Source organism: Embiotoca jacksoni, unplaced genomic scaffold (genome assembly GCF_022577435.1).
Source record: "Embiotoca jacksoni isolate LCO1_2020_lvr unplaced genomic scaffold, fEmbJac1.0.p SCAF_6, whole genome shotgun sequence".
Lineage (NCBI taxonomy): Eukaryota > Metazoa > Chordata > Actinopteri > Embiotocidae > Embiotoca > Embiotoca jacksoni.
In genome coordinates this window covers 21,222,501-21,244,216 of record NW_027185414.1, presented here as the reverse complement: position 1 = coordinate 21,244,216, position 21,716 = coordinate 21,222,501, and the positions used below count along the sequence as shown (strand labels likewise).

The 21,716-nt window shown below is 41.6% G+C and overlaps 2 protein-coding genes across 5 annotated transcripts in view; one reads left to right on the top strand and one right to left on the bottom strand.

Annotated features, from left to right (window-relative positions):
- Positions 1 to 244: 244 nt before the first annotated feature.
- nhsb (Nance-Horan syndrome b (congenital cataracts and dental anomalies)) overlaps positions 245 to 21,716 on the bottom strand; it is a 56,386-nt gene continuing 34,914 nt past the window's right edge. Inside the window, exons 2-14 of one of the 4 annotated variants that reach the window (XM_069173757.1) lie at positions 11,836 to 11,988; positions 11,614 to 11,750; positions 10,876 to 10,923; positions 10,572 to 10,616; positions 10,407 to 10,451; positions 10,008 to 10,070; positions 9,545 to 9,737; positions 9,183 to 9,314; positions 8,609 to 8,761; positions 6,623 to 8,272; positions 5,087 to 6,529; positions 4,761 to 4,884; positions 245 to 4,562 (exon numbers count right to left, since the gene is read on the bottom strand). In XM_069173757.1, coding sequence (XP_069029858.1) covers positions 3,929 to 4,562; positions 4,761 to 4,884; positions 5,087 to 6,529; positions 6,623 to 8,272; positions 8,609 to 8,761; positions 9,183 to 9,314; positions 9,545 to 9,737; positions 10,008 to 10,070; positions 10,407 to 10,451; positions 10,572 to 10,616; positions 10,876 to 10,923; positions 11,614 to 11,750; positions 11,836 to 11,988 — 4,820 coding nt within the window. In that variant the 3' untranslated portion in view covers positions 245 to 3,928. Of the gene's footprint in view, positions 4,563 to 4,760; positions 4,885 to 5,086; positions 8,273 to 8,608; positions 8,762 to 9,182; positions 9,315 to 9,544; positions 9,738 to 10,007; positions 10,071 to 10,406; positions 10,452 to 10,571; positions 10,617 to 10,875; positions 10,924 to 11,613; positions 11,751 to 11,835; positions 11,989 to 21,716 lie in introns of all 4 variants that reach the window. The other 3 variants (XM_069173753.1, XM_069173755.1, XM_069173754.1) reach the window with 3 other exon arrangements.
- The window catches only part of ace2 (angiotensin I converting enzyme 2), a 53,949-nt gene continuing 48,396 nt past the window's right edge, over positions 16,164 to 21,716 (top strand). Inside the window, exon 1 of the mRNA XM_069173759.1 lies at positions 16,164 to 16,212. The gene's annotated coding sequence lies outside the window, so the exon portion shown is untranslated. The remainder of the gene's footprint in view (positions 16,213 to 21,716) is intronic.

Here is a 21,716-nt window from a genome sequence, read left to right as displayed (position 1 = left end):
GTTTTTCTTTTGACTGCGTTTTTCAATCTAATAACAACAACAACAACAACAACAACAAAAATCATTGAGAGTTGGAATTTGTTAAATGCCAGACCCTTATCAGGAGACAGAACCAGTAGCTTGTTAAAAAGTCTGAAAGTAGACAACGTTCAAGCACTGCCATCTGGTGGAGAGAGTGTGTCAGTGCACTTGGTTTCGATGGGGAGGAAATGAAGTGTCACACAAAAGGCCTTCCATTTCATTGCAATCACATTTATTGGCTTTTTTTTTTTCTATGCACAGTTACTAAGCAGCCTGATGAGCTGTTAAAATGAATTAGATATAGAATAATGGAATTTTCACAATGTTGTTAACCCCCCCTTGCCCAAAAAAATAAAATAAAATAAATAAATACAAGACTGAAGGTGTTGCACAGCTCCAAAATATACAAAGGCTTGTAAATAATCATGTAAACTTTGAAAAAAAAAAAAAACTTTTTTGTTTTTAATCTTTTATTGATTTATTTTACAAAAGAAAGAATTTGCAACTTTTTTTTTCTTTAAAAACTTATTTACAGGTTTATACAAAAATACAAAAGTGATTCAAATCTGTTAAGTCCTAGCTAGTTTTAAACATGGAGCTTCTTTTAAATAGTTACAATTTGTCATCGATGTCTGTATTTTTTTTTCTGTTCTCGGTCACATATTTTAAAGTCTGTTTAGTGTTATTCCATACTGTACACCTCTGAATAAAAATATCAAGTGGTTGTTGTCGTACTTCCCCTTTGGGTAAAAGTGCGTGCAGACATTAGCAACAGGTTGGGGGAAAAAAAAAAAAATCTATAAAAGTAATAGATTCTTCTTTTGTTGTATTCCCAAGCTTAAGTTTGAGAGGGCGAAATGAGTGCTAAACTAGAGTCTGCATGGCAACCTTAAAGTTTGTCCTTCTAATCAAATTGAGTCAAACAATCCTCTATCCACTGCTTTTACAAATAAAGGAAACGGTCTCAAAATATCTCTGCGGCATCAATGCCAGGTACAGTACGGAAAAAATCCCACTAAACAAATTGTCAAATGCTTCCAGTATTTTTGAATTTTGAAATGGCAATTCACAGAGTCACATTGCATTTTTCATGTAATACTGTAACCTGACAGATTCTTTTAATTACTCAGTAATAATGTTTCGTGGAAATCAAAATATCCAGCTATGAGTCAGTGACTATGTGATCAGATCAAAGTCGTTTTTAGAGGTTTTTTTTGTAAAAAACAAAAAAATTCTCCAGATTTTCACACGGTAAGTAATTTCTCCAGGAAAATATTTCTCACGCTTCCACGGCTCCTGCATGACTAGGACCCAGCACCAAAAGTGTTCAGATTCTCCCTCCCAACAGATTCTATATCATTTTCTTTACAGTCTCTTATACGTATGATTGTCCAGTGAGTAGATATACAGTACAAGATAAACCCCTGTTTGTGATCACGACTATACAGAACAGAATTAGCCAGACAGTTTGTACATCTATAGAACACACTATTGAACTTGACATTTGAACAGAAAATACAAAATCTTTTCTCATGGAGACATCCCTCAGATAAAAATAATGATTTTGGTGGTGTCCTTTTCTTTTCTTCTCCTTTTTTCCCCCCTTTTACTTATTGCATGCGATAGAAAACACAACAAATAAAACAATGAACAGGAACAAGTGCGCATCAGCAATATGGGTATGATGAATGTTAAATTCTAATAATCAGTTCACAGCTTTTTACTCTCTCCCTTGTACACAGTGTCAGTTCTGCAATTGAGATTCGCTGAGTATCAAACAGTTGTGGTTTGTTATCTGTCTGTCTGTCTGTCTGTCTGTCTATCTGTCTGTCTGTCTGTCTGTCTATCTATCTATCTATCTATCTATCTATCTATCTATCTATCTATCTATCTATCTATCTATCTATCTATCTATCTATCATTTACAATAAAACAGTAATATGCTTGCTGAGGTATTCACAGAATACAGTGAATGGTTTCTATTGAAGTGCGGTCTCTGAATGTAAGAAGTATATGTGTTGTGTTTGCTGTGGTAGGCAGGTGAGAGTTCAAGCTTTCCACTGATAATAGTTTGCTTCTGTAACGCACTGGGTACTTGGAAGGATGAGAAAGATTTTCATGGCATCCTCTAACTCTGGTGTTGGATAGGACAGGCTGCAGCAATACAATGGGTACATTGCTGATTTTTTAATATTGGTGGTATGTAGTCCCTTCCTCCTCTTGTCTCCTCTCGGATTTGATATGAGGTTTGGAGGGTAAGACAACATGGTGTACACCAGCCACTGGGTTGAGCTTTCACCTGTCTAATGCTACTGGGTCAGTGCAAATGAAGGAGAGGCAACGAGGAAAGGAGAACAGTGTACATTGCTAAGATTCAGTGTAATGTTGTCAGTGAGACCTGTTCTTCTTTGCTACACTCAGATTGATTCCCTATAAAATTTCTGCTTGTCATTTTATATAGATATGAGTTTTTATATTCAGTACAAATATACATATGCATTTCATTATAAGATATATTTTCTTTTCAAGGAATATTCTTGAAGAATCATGAAGTGCAAAAGTGAGGTTGGTTCTTGGAAACCTTTCCAAATTCACCTCTAGTCAAACCGATTGAGCACCTTCTAAAGCATTTTCACCGTCTGCACTCAATGGTATATTTAAATCTGCTTCGAAATGTACCGTTTCCACTTCAAGTCAGCACAGAAAGACTGGCCAGCAGCTGGTAAAGCTTCCATCAGTCTAAGCATACTCGATGTCAAGGTTGTGTTTAAATAAGGATGTGATTGAATTCTGGTGGAACATGGCACAGCTCCATGTATGTGTGCAGGGACGTCTTACAAAGGCCTGCTTACAACCACCTCGAGTAGAGAAAGGCCACTGTGCGATTGTCCAAAATTAGCCTGTATCTTAGACAAATAGGCGCAAGCCCTTGCTCCTTCTTGTTAGACACTCGAATCCAAGATGAATCAATTTAGATCACTGGCAATGTGATACAAATGTCACTAAAATCTTCCGCAGCAATAGATTATTCTTATAATACAAAAGAACCACGAAAATGTCGACAGAAACCAGGATCTAGGGGATGTTTCCATATAGGGTCATGCAACATGGTGAAACGTTATCATCATGTTCTGAGGTGCAATTTTATAAAAATACATGCATTATGTTGTCTTTTTGGATATATTTTTTATGATTGGCTCTGGGTGATATACTCTCTATGCCAGGTCTGCAGATATAATAGATACGTTGGTGCTGTGTTGAGATGTTGTTAGTAACTTCCACAATGAAACAACTCTTGCTTGGTGGCAGGAATGTTGATGTTGGACTCTGGGAAGTCTGGCCGATGCTTTGGGCACCATAAATTAAAAGAATATTAAATGTCATAAGAATTTTTTACTTTTGATAAGAAAGCAGTTCTTCAGCGACACACACTCACCACACCGTTCAAAACACAAGTAGTAGAAATATCAGTCGGTGTTGCATGTGTTTGTTCATGCGCACTCATTTTCGTCTGTTCTCCACAAAATTCCTTTTCTTATTGTAATGTTCCAAACATTTGGGATCTGTTTTTTTGTTTTATTTTCTAAAAAAAAAAAGAGAGTTCAATCAAAATAGGTCTTGCACTTTTAACTACGATGGAGCCATTCTTTAGATAGTACAGTATTTAGGTACATCCTCAAGGTTTTCATAATCATCCCTTGGTGATTCAATATCTCACAACAGTCTGACACCCTTAAATAGAATAGTATATCCATGACTGGGTGCATTTCAGCCACAATCGTATTGTGTGTGTTTCAAGAATTACACCGTTGGCCGTCACACCACTATCCAAGATTAGAAAAGTAGAAGGGGCTATTTCAAATGTAGGACACAGCTAAGAATAGAGGACATCTCTCATCAGGTGGTTTTAGGATGATCTGTCATCATGGGGGCTCCCATCCGAGTTCTCCGTCTCACCTTCAGAAATGGCTTGCATGGGGGCTGTGTAGAGGCGACTGCGTGTACTGTAGCGACTGCTGTTGGCTACAGGGGGGATCCGAGAACGTCCCTGTCGAGATGCAGCTGACATAGGCAGGGTTTTGGGCGTAAAACTCTCAGAGTTGGCTCTGGGAAAAAGACCCGGTATCTGGATTGGGTCCAGGCCAGGAATGAGGGACTCTTGGAGCGTAGTGGGCAGCTCCTCAGCCTGTCTAATGGCCGCTTCCTGAAGGGACTCCCCTGGGATTTTGGAGGTGATAGGGCTCTTCAGAATCTCTGTAGCCGACATGCGGTAGCTGGAATCAGACCTGCTACCCTTTTTCAGCAACAGGAGTTTGAACTCCTCATTGGACGTGCTGGATTTCTTGGCGCTGCGATAGATTGGCACAGGGGCTCGTTGGGACCCAGCAGCAGTGGCTAAGGCAGGTGGGATGATGAGAGGAGGGGCTGGCGGGATAATGACGGTGGAGACATTGCTGGGAGTCACTGGTGCCGCAGGGCAGAGACGAGACTTCGCATTGAGGTCTCCTGAATCTTTACGGCCAAGGACCTTTCTCTTGGATCTGAATAAGGAAATCACAGTGTTATCCCAAATTAACATTTGGACAGTGCATAGATAGATAGCATAAATACACACACACACACAAAACCTGGATGCAGCTGGATCATCACTAAAATCTGACAAATAGAGTACAAGCAGCACATAGACACTGTAAGTAGACACTAAAACAGATTGACTAACAATGCAAAATTTATAATACCTGTGTATCATGGCAAACAGGTCCTCAGTTGTACGGGTCTTGTTGGGTGATGTGATAATAATGTCATCGTCCACTTTGGTGTCATCCGTCAGAGGGGAGAGGGAATTATCACTTGGTGTGGAATCTGCAGCACACAACACCCCTATCACATGTCATCTGGTTGTCTGATCATTTAGTATCATTTAGAGATTGTAGCAGTTGTTGGTTCCCATTTATGTAAATAAGTAGCATGGTCATGTGATATTTTCTTCAATCTTTACAGAAAGGGTACCGTCACTTGAATTCACTTAAAATAACAACAACAACAAAACCAAACAACGACTTACCTTTACTGAAGTAATCCTCAGTGTCAGGAGTGGTGGAGTCATCTTTGCTCTCCTGTGGCTGCTGATGATGGGCACTTCTGGTAGCACCTGATGTCAATTCCTCCTCTTCTTCCTGCTCTTCTTGTCCTCTTCTTGCATCGCTGATTAGGTAAGGATGCGATGTCTCCATTGTGTTACCAGGCACTTTGACTGGACTGGCCCAGGCCCCTGAGTCTAAATGGGATCCCCCAGCAAACTCATACGCTGGGGGTGGAGGGTGGTCCGATCGCATGCCTCCTCTGGAACATGCAGCCCTCGGCGGCTCTTTCACCTGCTCTTCCTCGTCCTCATCATCGTCTTCATCTTCATCGTCGTCCTGGGAGAATGAGCGCTCCCCCAGAACCCTAAACTCTGAGTGTGCATGAGTGGAGTGGGTGAACCCTCTGAACTCTGCATGCGAGTGGATATGTGTGTGCAGATCCACAGGCGAAGGGTGGGGAGCACGTGGCACGGGTCGATGCAGGGGTGAGCTGTCCTCAGAGTGATCTGATGATGGCTCCATCCGGGCCCTGAAGGCCGTCATTGCCCAGAAGGTTCCGGGTCCATAGCGGTCCTGTCTGAGTAGCAGGCTTTCGTAGGATGGAGGCCCATCCGGGTGACGGCCAGGGTGAGGTGGCTGCGAGTGTTCAGGGGAGGAGGTGATATCGTGTCCTGGTGGTCGTGGAGGGGGTCTGCGAGGAGGGAGAGGCCTGGTGTTAATAGGTGGGGGAGCCAGAGTAGAACCACTTGGAGGGCATTTGGGTCTTGTAGCAATCTCTGTTCCACTTGCTGTTTCGTGTTCCGTAGTGCAAGTACTCTGTAGATCTGTAGGTTGGCTAATAGAATGGAGCTGCACTGAACGTAGAGCAGATGGAGTTATGGCCAATAAATTTGAGCTGGGAATTGTAGAAGCAGTGTTTGAACTTGAGGGTGGGTTGGTATTAGATGTCTCAGGGGCCAACAACTTTGCTCCAGTGGCTAAAACATTTCCAACTCTATGTTTGCTGTGGTGAAGTGTGTGCATGTGGTGCGTCCGGTGGGATAGCGTATGTCTGACATAGCCACCGTGGAGAACATTGAGATCAAGTTGAGAAGGTGGAGGTGGAAAGTCGGGGTCTCTCTTATAGCAAGAGGAAATGGAAGCTCCATCTCTGGGGAAATGCTGCAAGGAAGAAAGAGAAGACTTCCTCTCGGGCACTTTGGGCTTTCTTTTGCCAGTTGAAGGAGACAGTGGTCCTGGGAAGAATGCTGCCGAAGATGAGGGCAAGGTTGACGTTGGAGTCTCAGATTGGCTAGAATAGCCACTTGATGGTGAGGCCAGACCAGCCAACTTCTCAGGTGACCCAAGTTTGAAGTCTCCAGGTTGGAGAGGTGGACTAGTTGGCCTGGTCTCTGAAGCCTGGGCAAGAGCCTGGGTTTGGGTTTCTGTGGAAGAGGAAGAGCTGTCTGGTGACTTCATACACTCCATGACAGTAGTGCCTGTGGCTGTGCTTGAGTTGGACATAGATGTGTACTCACCATTGTTGGACTTCAGCTCAGTGTTGTGAAGCCACAGGTCTGCATAGTCAGATTGCACAGCACCTTCATCCTTAAATGAGTGTGTGTCGGCAGAGCTAAAGGACATGGGCTCTACTATGTCCACAGTTTCTCCCAGTCCCATTCCCCAAGTTCCCAAAGGCTCTGCCACTAGACAAGATGTCTGTAATGGTTCTGGAGCACCTACAATCTCTAGGTCCAGTTCCAGCTTCATATCTGTGGAAGACAAGGTAAGCTCTTGTTCACTAACCGTCTTTGGTTGATCCTGATCTGCTTGTGTGTCCGTTCCAACGTCAACACAACCACTGGTCTCCTTCAGCGAGGAGGTCCGTTTGGGTGGTGGAGGTTTGACTTTCGGTTTCCTCAGTGGACGACAGGTCCTTCCCAGGGTCATAGTGCCTGCTCTGAAATCAGTTGAGGGCTGAGGGTAAACTCCATGGGATAGTGGTGCTGCCACAGTGTTGGACTGACCACAGTCAGGCCCTGGGTCTGCATAGTTATACATGTATCCTCTGTAACTCTGATTACACTCTCCAAAATGTACAGAAGTGGAGTAGAAACCCTCTGTATCAGATAGGTAATGAGAGCCTGGCTCTTTTTCAGAATTGCTCGTCTTGTCACTGAAACAGGCTTGGTCTTCTAGACCTTGTTTGGAGCTGTACTCTTGGCCTAACCCATGGCTCTGGCTCAGGTTTTGGGTCTGGTCAGGGTCTTGGTCTGGATCAGTCTGGTCTTGATCTGGAGGGTATGTCCACTCCCCTTCACTGGCCGTACTGACCCCTGCGTCGTCCAGCTGGTCTGTGGCTGAGGATGTGAATGAGCTTGATCTGTGACCCTGGCCCTGGGGTCTGAGGTCAGAGTGGTACGAGGGATCCAGGGAGAATCCCTCATCAATGGCATTGGGCACGGTGTTGAGTGACAACTCCGAATCACAGTGGGATGAGCCTGTCAGGGGTGGAGAAGAGGGTGGGGGGATGGTTTCGGATGTTTGTGAGGGGCAGGTGGAGCTGGAACCACTCCAGTTCCCACTTGAGGACTGATGGTCTTCCTTGTGGTCTACATGGCTGCCTAGGACTCCTGTTGTAGACACTGAATGAATAGGGCTGCTGAAAGTATCTGAACTTGATGAGATTTCACAGCTGCCCATGTCAGCCTTGCGGGGCAAGCGAGAACGACCCCTCTCCATCCAGCTATGCTCTGGGCTCCCACCTCCTCCACCCCCTCTGTCTCTTTCCCCAGATCGCTGCAACCTTTTTAGGCTTCCAAGTTGCAGTGGCTCAGGAGCTGCCTGGTCATCTGTGCTCTCTTCTTCATCTTTCATCATCATCATCTTCATTCTTGGACTGGGGCCTGGTGGAATAAAGTCCTCCGCTTCGTATGGTGATAACTCTTCATCTTCGTCGTCATCGTCATAATTGTCATCGTCATCCTCGTCACTATCCATCAGACGTCCACCCTCTCGTGGAAGGCTACGCGAGCGCAAGCGTCCACCATGACTTGCAGCCATGGTGTATGTGGAGTCTGACTGGTCACCCAGGGAAGAAATGTTGCCTGTTGAATGGGATAGAGAGGCAGGAATTCCCTGATGGCCACGCTGAGCTCTAATGCGCCTTCTGGAGGGAGCAGCTGTACCTGAAGAGGGAAAACAGAAAAGAGAGGGGGGAACAGAGGGAGACGTTCCTTAATTCACATGCATGTGGACTATAATACCATGTTACCGTCAATACATAAATTGAATTCGAGATCGACATAGGTAATTGAGGATGAAAGTGTTCGGGCAACTTTCAGCTTTTCAAACTTTACAGTGACATCTATGAGAGGAGATATTCTCCTCTCAGATAGATGTCATCACAGCAATAACTGCAAAGTCAAGAAGTTAAACACACTCCTTGTCCTAGTCCTTATCCAAATATGGGAGCCTGACAGATTAAAAGAACCAAATTCACTTCTCCATTCTTAGAAACTTACATGCTATAAGGAAATCATCTGTCTGGCAGCCAGAGTCACGAGTGTGATGGAGGCGACCACTGATGGAGAGGTCTTCCTGACAGAGAGAGAGTTGGTGTGGGTTGGCATGGATGATCACTGTGCGCTCTCTTGCTACGGGTGATTCATCTGAATCTGAAAGCAAAGAGACAAAGCATGTTCAAAGTCACTGAAATATCATGTACAAACCTTTTTATCAGAAGATAAGTTGTTCTGGCCCTCATTCTACAGATCGCAGTTTTACACACAAGTTACCTTTATTGATAAGAATTGACACCTCTCTTACTCCTGTAACAAATCCACAGCAAGGCATTTTTTTTTAATCAAATCCATTTTAGCTGGAGGCAAAGGTGAAACTATTTCTGTTTACATGTGAACTTTGATGCTCATTTAGATTGCCTGATGAAATTGTCTCATGGCAAGGTCACCCCATCCCTGGATCTTAGCAATCAAATTGGTAAACTATTTATAAAATCAACAATAGTTATCGCCAAAGCTATAAAACTGAGACCCATACAGTGACATAATGTGTGGTGAGGTGTACTGTATAACATACCCATGTCATGTTGTACTCTTTTGGGTATTCCTGTGATAGTTTTCCTCCTCCTTAGCTTCCTTCTTCTCTGAAGAACCGACTGGGAATGGACTAGAGAGCAACGAGCACTTGCTTCCCTGTCAAACCCAACTCCTGCAATAACCGAAATCATAAGACACAAATGGCTAAAGAGTGATATATATATACACAAGGGAGTACTATGTCTCAACTCATATTGCTGCTCTATCCCTTACAGTCCTGTTGTTAGGGGTCCAGGTTGTTAGGCAGTTGCAGTTTAGCCTTGTTGGCTCACAGTAAGAAGATCCCCTGGTTTGATTCTCACTTGGTCATGCGTTCATTTCTTATTTTCCTCTTTAGCTTACCTGTGACGTTGATGGGAATGATGCAGGAGGAGATGGCGTTAGAATCGCCAGGTGTCTTCTGATCTGATGGTGGGACGTTTTCCTTTGACCAGTTTGTCTGTTTATCCTGGGTCGAGGGGGCACTAGGGGCAGAGGCCTTGGCTCTGTGGCCTCCCAAGACCTCATCACCTTCCACTTCCCCCGTCGAGGTAGCCTGAAGGAAACAAGCAGACATCAACAACTTATGTACATGGTAGGTGCCGATATAGTCCCACAGTTTTAGTCAACAGACGAAAAGGAATTATTTTCATCGGCGATGTGTCCCAGGAAACTGCCAAAATTGTACAATTTCTCTAACATCAGTGGATAAATCATTGCAAAAACATTAACACAGAGTCAAAATATAAAGAAATAAGGACAAAATTATCTACTAAACAACTAACAAGGATAAACAGAAAGCTGATACAACACAAAGGCTTGATACCTTTCTGTTCCATGGAATGAAGATGCAACCTTCAATAGGGTGAAGTGAGTAAAAGCACTCAAACTATGAACACAAAATACAACAAAATTAAATTAAAAGAACAGATAACATGACTAATACAAAAAATAATATAGTCTAAATAATTTTAAATAAAAAGAATAAAGGAAAGTCAAAGGGTGACAACGAATGAGACAGATAATGCATCGTTTCATTTTCCACTTTCCTCTTCCTCTTAATCTCTGCTTTTATGAACATATATTCCGGTTCACCTCATAACTTTTTTCCAAACTCTTAAAATATTGCATTTATTTAATATATCTATTAATGATGACATTCATGAAAACTTAAGTTTCAATATTTGACAGTAGAAGTCAGTTACAGTTGGTAGATCTTTGTTACCTTTCTTTGGGTCGTCTGAATATCTGCCTCTCTCCCTGGCCTCTCCTGTGGTAGCAAGAAAACACACACAGACAAACAAGCCTTTTTGAGTATGGAAACACAAGCAAAGTTAGTGAAAACTTTTATTATTTTATATACTGCCTTTATGCCAGTGAATCTTCTTACTTTTCTTTGTATGGTCTGGATTTCTGTTTCTCTCACAGTCCTCTCCTTTGGGAATTTCACAAAGACAGAAATTAGAATAAAGTTAATGTGACAAAGACAGTTTCTGAGCAGGCAATACCTACAAGGGATAATGATATACAACCACAAAATAATAGCCACAAAACAAACTGAGTACTGCAATCTACTGTGTGTAGTGTCCTCTTGAGAGAAATTGCAGACACACAAAGCAGTAACTGTCCACTCAAGTACATATAACAGGCTTTGATATGTTAAACATTAACAGACAGATGCATTTCTGTTTTACCTTCCTGGGTTGATAGTCTAACTCTCGCTCCCTTTCTGCTCTCTCTTGCTGCATGGCAACATCAGAATGAGATATTGTGTCAGTTTATTAGAACACATTTAATAAGAATCAAAAAGTATTATTAAGCACAAAAGAAACTGAACACTTCTAACTCAGGAACAGAAAGTGAGATTGTGAACATATTTCACATTTGGATGAATATTGAATGGGTGAAACAAAGTTTTGGTGTCCACCTGAAAACTGTGGTGACTATATGTTGTCAGGTCGAAGATGTGTGTGAAGCATCCACTATTTTAGATTTGTCGCTTCTTTGTAGCAACATCTATATTCAGTGTTGTCTACTGTCATGGCGACAACTTGGTGTTTTACTACAATCAGCATTTTTGGCCAAATTCAAAGACCTCACTACATATATTATGAGTCTGGGAAGACATGGACGTAAACTTCAACTTGACTAGCTGCCATAGGCATACAACCGCAAGGCAGTGATTCTTTTTAAAATAAGAGTGATGGATATCGTTTTTGGGATGTTGAAATTGCTATCAAGGATCATCACTGGTACTGGTACCGACCACCACATTTTTGGTGTCATAACATCCCTACCTAGAAGTATTAATTGATAAGAGATGCAGCCTTACGTGATTATATCTTAAGTAGTTTATGTCCCTGATCCGGTTACTGCCATTACAATAAACCATTCACAGATCAAACCCCCACTGATTGATAAGATATCCTTACCGCTCGTGCCAGGCGACTTCTCTGTTGCCGGCGGATGGTGTGTGGTGAGGGGAAGGTGGGCATGGGGGGGGCCACCGAGATGGAGATAGTCACCCTGTTTCTCTCCCGACTCGTGGATCGCTGACACTGTTGGTCGTCTGTGAAACCCAAAAACATGCATGAGAACTCACAGTCCATATAGTTTGTACTCAACATAATGCAGCCGGGATGAGCCTCTCTCACCTCCATGCAGAGCTCTGAGACTGAGCTGAGCGTTTCTGTGTAGTTCCTCCAGACATGGTGGTCGAGTACAGGGATGAAACACGTTGTGTTGCTGGTGCCATGGAGCCTGATAATGACCCGACAGCTTGCTCTCTATATCCAGGTTTGACACCGCTAAGATGAGACAGAAGAGAGAACATGTTGAAGGACATTTTCACAAAAACTGTCCTTTGATTCTAACTGGGGATCCTCTCATGTCCCTCTTCATCCCTATGCTTCCTGTCTCTAGAGCAAACTATGATTACTGGTACAAGCCCCCCCCCCCCCCCCCCCCCAAAAAAAAAAAAAAAAAAAAAAAAAAAACATAAAGTAGTTTGCGTATTTATTTAAAAAAATTATATATATATTGCAGTGTTTTGACATAAAGAGATGTTGAGATTTGTATCCAATCACCCAGTGCCATCAGGAAGCTGCGTGATCACGCCAAAATCCATTCTGCAGCATGACAACGACCCCAAACATACCAAAATGAACCGCTGTGAGCAACAAGAACAGTAAGGAGATAGATGTTTTGGCTCCCACGGAGCCCCATCTTAGCTTCATGGAGTCGGTCCGGGATTGCATGAAGTGACAGAACAATTTAGAGACTTCCTAAATCCTCAGAAGAACTATGTCAAGCTGTCTAAGACGCTTGGAACAACCTCCCTGCCAAGTACTATAGTGTGTGTACGGAGAACTGGTACTGTTTTTCAAACAAAGAGTGGTCACACCAAATGTTGTTCTGATGTGGTGTTTTTAATCTCTTTACTTCACTTTGTGTGATGTTGGATAGTAAATAACTATTTGTTTTGGAATCCTCAGTCTACTTTTATTTCCTCTAACTTTAAACAGTCCAGTAGACTGCAATTGATCAGCCCCAAATTGCCTGAAATTGTGTAGGCGATGCTGCCATCTCCTCCCCAGGTAAATGATGCACCTGGCCATCCACATGACATAGAAGAAAACATGATTCATTAGACCGTCTTCTTCCACTGCACTATGGGCCCGTCGGATGCTTATGTGCTCATTGTAGGAACTTTTGGTGGTGGACAGGGCATGGGCTCGCTGACCGGTCTGCAGCGGTGCAGCCTCATACACGACAAGCTGCAATGCACTGCATGTTCTGACACTTTTTTTTGTCATAGCTAGCATTAAAGTTTTTAGCAATCTGTAATACAGAAGCTCAACTGGAGGACTGGATCCGAGGGTCAGCCTTTGATCTCCATTAACATTATAAAGCCCGGGGTACCCATGACCTTGTTGCCAGTTCACCACTTGTCCCTCCTTGGACCACTTTTGATAGGAGCCACTGCATAACAGGAACACCCCACAAGACCTGCTGTTTAGGAGATGTTGGGATGTGATGTCATCTTGCATCACAATTTGGCCCTTGTTGGAGTCATTCAGATCCTCAGGCTTACCCATTTTTCCTGCTTCCAACACATCAACTTCAAGAACTGACTGTTCACTTGCTGCCTTATATATCCTAGCCCTTGGCAGGTGCTTGTGCAACGAGATAATCACTGTTATTCACTTCACCTGTCTGTTGTGGCTGATTGGTTCTCATTTTAGGCTACAGACTATTTTTAGATGCATGCGTATTTTTTTTTTTTTACTTGACAACTTTGGCCTATAGGGTGATTTATGTAATCATCTAATTAAAGGTAAGGCCTTTTCTTGTGTGTATAAGCAGAATGGTATGCAAATACACAAAGCTATCCTCTAACATCATAGAACCAAGGCTGTATAACCAAAGATTGGGGCTGGGGGAAAAAAATAAGAGGTGGGTCTGAGCTGAGCTGCCATCTTTGTTTACTTTGGATCCTATTTGTAGTTTGTTGCCTTCAAGAACTCATCTAGCACACAGCATATTATACAGGGTGAATTACAGCACAGAAAGCAAACAGTAGACCTGTGTGTTAGCAAATCGAATTTGACACGTTTGCAAATAATGAAGCTCTTAAAACTACATTTAACCAGGTCTTTCATTGTTTATATTATGCTGTTGTGGTACATACTTCCAAACAAAACTGCAATTATTCACACTAATACAAGCTACCCACTTAAGCGGCACTTTCAGGACTCCTCAGCTCTGGGACTCTGATGCAGGTGTCCAGTGGGAACTCCAGCCTTGCTTTGGTCTTTATAGAAAATATCAATCATTTTCTTTAAAAAAAATATCTGTACTTAAGGGGTTTGAGAAAAAAAAGAGAAACAAAGATATTGTTGTCGTCAGACCTGGTCATTGAAACAGGATATTTGTCTACCAACATAAGAAGCTCAGCCCCAAGCTTAGATCCAGGCCAGGTTTTACAGTTTACCAGCAGTTATCACATTGGTTTCACATTAAAGCCAGTCAACACGTGAAAATATGGAAAATAAAGGAAAATAATACTATAAATTCATGTGCAAAAATCTGTTTCAAAATGTTGATGTGACAAATATAAGAGTCTTTCTGTATTGTTCATTAAAACATGAGGAAAAAAAAGCCAGCCGTGACATGCCAGCAGGTGGCAGCTAAACCCAACCCTGAAGTTCTTCACGCACACAGCAGATCACTTCAGGTTTATTGCCATAAAAATAAATTGTTCATCAGAAAACACAAAAACCTCTACTATCATAAATGATGTATAACTGAAAGTCTCTAACTTACAACAGTAGATTTTCAGCCGTGCAGAGAGAGCGAGAGGATGTGATTATCCATCTCCGTTATCTGCTCTCAGAGCCCCTTTAGCTTTATTTATGAATCCAACTTCCCCTCTTAACTCAGAATTCAAAATGCAGTTGTGTCCTTGAAAGCCACACCGTACATCAGTAGTCAGGCAACCTTTCATTGCTCATCAAGGCTCGTATTTGCCTGCAATTAAGTCAATGAGCTCATGTCGGCTGCATTCGCCTGATTTAAACTACAAGGTTAAAGAAGCACAGCTCATTTACACTAAACAAACAATTACTCAGCTTTCTGCCCCAAAGAGAGTCGCATATGGATAAAGTTACGTTTTATGTTTTTCATGTCACAGCTGGTGTCTTTTACGTTCTTGGAGATAATGATCACAAAATACAACCGAAAGACTACACGCAGATGAAATTGTTATGCATTTGTAGAATGTAGTAGAAGAAGCACTATAACACACCTTTTAAAACAATTTTATGATCTGATACTGTGATAGTGACTTAAAAAAAGCAGAAATACTAAAGATATTGTTCCTTATTACGAGTATCCTTTTGACACGGAAAGACAGACGAGTAAAATACTGAAATCAGACTCAAAGAAAGGTGTTTCATGAAAACAGTCTGTGGGTTGCTGACCTAGTTGTTGTGACACAGTTAAATTAGTGGATTGTTACTGTGGCATGTTGCCTGCTGTTTTATCCAAAAAAAAATGCACATACACCCTCTCCAGACATGTTTTAAGACCTAAAAACTAAACATTGTTTAATAAACCTGTTAAAAATTGTTTTAAAGAAAATCAAATTCATTTTTAGTGCCTCATTCAAACATCCAGAAAATATGATGCAAAAATTATACATTCTAAATGTGTAACTACTGCAAAATGGTTTTCAGTTTACTAAATCCATTTTACTCAGTGTGGGTTGGCTTTCAAAATTTAACATCACACTGGTCTAAGTTGCATATTTGACCACATTTGGCTTTCATACTAGTTATGATGTCACAAAATCATGGAGCTAGCAGGCTTACAGTGTCCAAATCATTCTGCATAGTGAAGCTGAAATGTAGAAACAAGCAAAGCTAAACTTTAAGTGGAGAGCGACTTCAAGAAATAGCTAATAAATCATTAAAGTTGAATTAGCCAGGCTCATGAACACCCAACATCACTAATTAAAACTAGTGTCAACTGTGGATCACTGTTTCTTCCGGACCACTTGGCCCACTACGCTGACAATTTTTCACCTGTTGGCGACTCATTTAACCCCAAAAAGATTCATCAAATAATCCACAAAGAATTTCAATGAAGAATTTCCAAGCCAGCAGAATAAAAAAAAATAAAAAACATAATTTCTGTCTTCAGAGTTTCATCTCTCTCCCATATTGTCCTGCTCCTGGCTCACTCTTGCTGTCCTGCACTTCATCTTCCTTATCTGCATTTGATTATTATGAATCTTACACCAGGAGTTAACCATTGCTATCATCCAGCCAAGACAAAGAGCACACCAGAGCTCATCTAATGCAGACTCTGTCTGTCTTGCCGTCTTTCTTTAACTCATCGTTCCCTTTCCTTTGACTGTTCTTCCATCTCTGTTTCCTGATATCTGCAGGTGCAGCGTCAGCAACTTGCAGTGTCATCATCAGGACAAGTCTGCATACAGCACCAGCAAAGGCACCAAAAGAGGAAAGAAGGTACAGTGAAACAATAAAGAAATGCAAAGAGTATTGCAGCAAATCACAAAGTCTAAGTACTTTAAAACTAGTAGTTCAAAGTTTATACAGTGGCAATGCTAATGTTATGGTTTAGTTGTGTATGAACGTTGATGCTCAGGTACTGAACAAAGGTTTGATCAAGGGGCTGGATCCGATAAAAGAGAAGTGCTCTTAGATTCCTGTTAACAATACGTACAGTATGGCTAAACTAGGTACGATTCACTGTGTCCGTCTTTTGCACAACAACAATTAAAAAGTTTGAGAAGGTCAAACAAAATGTTCCAATAAATACTCGCAAATAGAAGAGACATCGACAGAATTGCTGACTAGTTTTTGAGAAGTTAAATGATGAGAAACTTCGTGTTATTATGCCTCAAATGTTTGTTGTACTTCCCTTTGTGAATTGTCACTACTAAAGTGTAAAGGCAGATACTAGTGAGGTGTGTAAAGGCTCCAGCATGCTCCAAGCAGACTGTTTGTTGGATGGTCAAACTGCGTTTGAATCCATCTTCAGTTACACCTTGATGTCATTGCAGTTGTGGGCTGATGGGGCTGTGTTTGACAATTTCTTTTGACATACTGATATTCCAACATTCACTGCCTCTTCACGCAGTGATCAGAAAGCTGTGGAAAAGCTGTGAGCTGTGAACTTCTTTCTTAAGCAGTTTATTTTATTTTTTTTTCTATTTTTTTTTTCATGTCCATATCTGCCCATTTCTGTGGGTATAAGCAACACTACCAATCAAAAGTAAATGGGTTAAAAAAATAAATAAACTGAGTATAAATGCTAGAAATTAGAAACAATTAAAAAAATTAAAAATAAATAAGTGTTGAAGTATCTAAAAAAAAAAAAAAAGATAAAAATAATAGATTGAGCAAAGAAATCAGGATTTCTTAGAAGTATGTGACTTAAATATCACCACTATAGTATTTGTATAGGCAGAGAAAGGTAAGGGTGTGTATGTGTAACTGGCACTGGGCTGTTATCACAGCTCTTCCAAAAGCAAGTTGTAATATTATCTGCTCAAAATTCTAAATGTCCTTTTTCCATTATGCTCTCTGTCACCTTGCTTTGCATCACGCCTCCATTGCTTCTGCTTTGACTGTTGCTCTCTCATTTACATCATTTCATAATGCCCTATTCTTTTATTGAGCTGGATAAGAGAATCAATTGTTTATCTCCATGCGTTTAATCTTAATATTTACTAAACAGCAGTAGATGAAAACACGCATTAATGATAATTTGCTTTTGCTGATTTCTGAAAGTATAAAAGTATGAACGCATATCCTCATTTTTAAGTGATTATCGCGGCCCGTCTCACTATGATGGCCATTTTTGCTGTGTCTTTGTGTTTGTGCGTGAAGGGACTGCATGTTGTATGAATGGTTGTTTTCTTTAAGTGTATGGGCAGAAAGGTGTGTTTACACGTCACGGCCTACATGGGGAAGCCTTTGCCAGCTCAAAAATGCATGTTATGCAGGAACACAACCTAATGTACAGACAAATACAATCAGTCTCACTCGGCTAACAATCTAAATAACAGTGACTCCAGGGCTGCTGCTTTTTTGCACTGAGGGGCTGGTGGACTTGATGTCGGCACCTGCCTGAGTATGTTCCTCCCTCCCCATTGCAGCTACTCAATACATGCAGGAGAACTGGTCGCAGAATTACTGTAGTGGGAAACAGGAGAAGGTTTGGATGCCCCAAAAGGGTTTCTATGCAAAAGCATATTGAGGTTAGTCTACTTGCTTATGGCTTGAAAATAGAGATGGTCAGATGGATTAATGAACTCACTGTAAGCTGAGGGGTTTCAAGAAAATTGATAAGCTGCTAAAATTTGGTTGAATGATAATAGTCAGGTATTTTATGTAGATCAACTTGATCCTACATATACCAGTGTAGAAAATTAGTTGCTGACATTAGCCTGGCTCTGCCTGCCTGTAGCTCCCAGCTTTAGTTTTCACTGTGACGATAACGTGAAATACATCTTGTTATAGGAATAAAGTACGTTTTTCATTTTCTGGTGTGGCACCAATATTCTTCTGTAAATATGCAACAACTAGAAACAATTCCCAATGGAGTGTAGCAAAACTCTATCTATTCAAACAGTGAACTTGAATCCAAGTCAAGGCTATGCTGACGTATCATCTCATCAGAAAACATACAGAATAGCTAAATCTTATTCGACAAATGTCCTTCATGTAAACCTTGACGAAGAAAGAATACATCAAATGTGACTGTGATCAGTCAGCCACCAGGAGTTACGAGTATTTCCCTGCTAAAGCACCGTAAAACCAGAACAACCTGATGAAATAAAATTTGTGAAATTTATGTGGTGTGGTGTCAGGAGAGCCATTTCAACTAACAACTGCCAATGTCAAGGTTTTAAATCTGTGACGTACATTTGGTGAGTTATTGGCTAAAAGGTAAAAGTATTTTTATGTATCATTTCAGCCTCATCTGGCTAATGGATTGAATTTTTATGACCGGAGTTTTTTTTTAAACATATCTGGGAGGGTGGCTGATGTGAGCTTTATGGTTTCTGAGCTCAGCATACTTTTAAGGAAGAGGAGGAAGGAGACGGAGAACGAGAACTATAATAAATTCAAAGAAATCCTAGCAGTAATTAGAAGATTCCATCATTTTGTGCTGACACCCTGAACATAGCCAATTAATTCATGGTATGAGGATCAGTAGCAGACTGCAGCAAGCCTGTGAACAGCTCAGACTCTAGCTCATTTGTAATGTACAGAGAACATACTACTGTTAAAAAAGAGTCAACAAACTATAAAAAAAAAAAAGATCACATCCTGGCACAATGGTCCACAACAAATGCAATGAGGACATAAACTCTTCACATGCCACTGATTTAACATCAAGTTTTACTCTTTCTGGAACAGCTACAGTATATATGATTTCGTATCTCCCTCTGGTCCAGATGTGAGTGAATGTAAGTCCTCAGTAGAGAATGTATTAGGGTGTATCTGGGTCAGCCGGCACACTCCCTATGGCAGTAGCTGCAGAATCTTGTCATAGTAGACGGCTGTTATATAAGAAAACACTAGCTGGCCAGTTCTGCAGAGGAAAACTGTGCACTGTTTGTGAGCCGACGACATCATCATTAGTATGTTTTCCCTTTGATATCAGCGGCGTGTTTCAGCCACAGCATTCAAACTGTTCCATGTTTTGCAGAAACAACACTTTAACTTTAAGGTTTTACATTAACCCCCTACAGGCTGGGCTTATACATAGTAAAATACAACTGCTTACAAAATGCACTATAATCAAAGCTTGTCAAGATTTTTCAAGTTAACTTCAACCTGCTCTGTAAACGTTTTCAGAGTTTTCCAGTTAACTAGTTATAAGGGAGTTAAAATGATTCTAATTCCACACTGTCTGACAGTGTCATGTACAATATATTCTGTGTCACCTTGGTAAGTTTTCATTTATCAATATGATGGTTATAGTTCTGGTACTAACATTTATTTTTATGATCAGTTGATCGACTAATTATTTGATGAATGTAAACAACAGTAAATAAAAGCCCCAGAGCTCTTTATATGTCTTGTCTTCCCCAATCTCAAATAGACTAAGAAAACTTGAAAGTACCCACATGAGAAGGTGCATCCTGGCTAAATTACCCATGCCATTTATTCATTTATATAATCATTGCAGACATTTGTATCCATAAAATAATCAATTAATCAACTAATTGTTTCATCGCTACATACTTATGCTGTGAAATAAAATATTCTGTAATGTTGCATCACATTGAAATATTGTAGTGCATCATTTTACACATCTTATAGATAACTGATATCTTCAGAAACTTTGAGATCTGATTGAACTCTTTTGATCACATAATTTTCAGTCATGATGAAACAACCTCATTCCCAAAACACTGTAGTGTGCACATGCTGTGGCTTTACAGAGATGAATTAGCGACACTAAAGTTTGCTAAAACTGCTTCTTACTGAACAATACATTGCCTGCCTATTGTGGTCAATATAATGTAATCCAAAGAGAATTAGCTGTTTTCTAGACTATGACAGTGAGTTGATGTAACGTTGCCACTCAGCAACATCTTCACAGTGACACTGCAATCACATTCCTGTCTTAATTTATAGGGATTTAACAGTATCGACAGTGATGAACAGGGAATGAAAGGTTTGAAGATACACACTGATGTTACAGACAGTACCTTTGGATCGCTCAGGGATGCAGCCTAGACTGAGACAAGCCAAAGCCATGGTCAGCAGCTGTCTACTCTCTCTTTTTCTTTTCCTCTTCGTTGTCTTTCTCTGCCACTCCTCCTCTTCTCCTGCACACTCCTTGTCATCTGTTCCTCAGTCACGCCATCTCATTTACTCCTGCAGACCTTTCTAAAACATTCCTGCGCAAGTCTAGCATCCGGACAACAACATCTGCAGACACAGATTCCCCCTCCCTCCCTCCCTCCCTACACACACACACACACACACACACACACACACACACACACACACACACACACACACCCTCTCTACCTCCTCACCCACCCACCTGCTGTCCCTGCTCTCTCTCCCCCCCTTTCAGCTGACCCAACACATCCCTGAAAATAAATCTTTATTCCTCGTCCACAGAATATGCGGACGCTCCACTTTGGCCTCGCTGAGAGCCACATCACAGTCAATGAGGAATGACGCACGTACGCTTCATCACAAACTCAAACTCTTTGCTGTCCCATCCCTGTTGTCGCGACGATTCACCCCCATCCGCACATGTCAAATGGTAGGATCCTGCCTGGGCATGGCCTGTCCCTGACCGTAATCTCTTTATGATGCAGTAATGTGTGTGTGTGTGTGTGTGTGTGTGTGTGTGTGTGTGTGTGTGTGGTGTGTGTGTGTGTGTGTGGGGGGGGGGGGGGGGGGCCACAAAGTATTAATGTATTAATCCACCACATGCTGGGAATATGTATCACGTGCTCAATCCTCCTATTGCTGCCATCAAAGAGTGATGATCTAAGAGTGAGTGTGTGCTGGTGTAAAATCACTCATTTTTACAGTCAAACAGCTTTACGGCAAAATCTAGTCCACCATTTGAAAAGTTGAAAGCAAATAAGTCCTCAAATAATTCAGTGTCCTCAAGGAAACTTTGTCTTTGTCTACGCTGATTGTGAGGAGTCAACATCCCCATGTGGTTGCAAAATAAACAGCATGAAACACGCACACACACACACACACACACACACACACACACACACACACACACACACACACACACACACACACACACACACACACACACACACAGAGACAGAGAGAGTGTACGAGCACCCTGCCCGGTAATCTGCTGTAATCTGGAGCTCTGGTGGTTCACTGATTTTGGAGTAGGGCTGCCGGAGCTGGCAGTCTGCTTCAAGGAGCTTTCGGCCTCCCGCCATGCCCGGGAACGACACAGACACACCAGCAGCATCTGAACACACATTGCGAAACCCGCCACG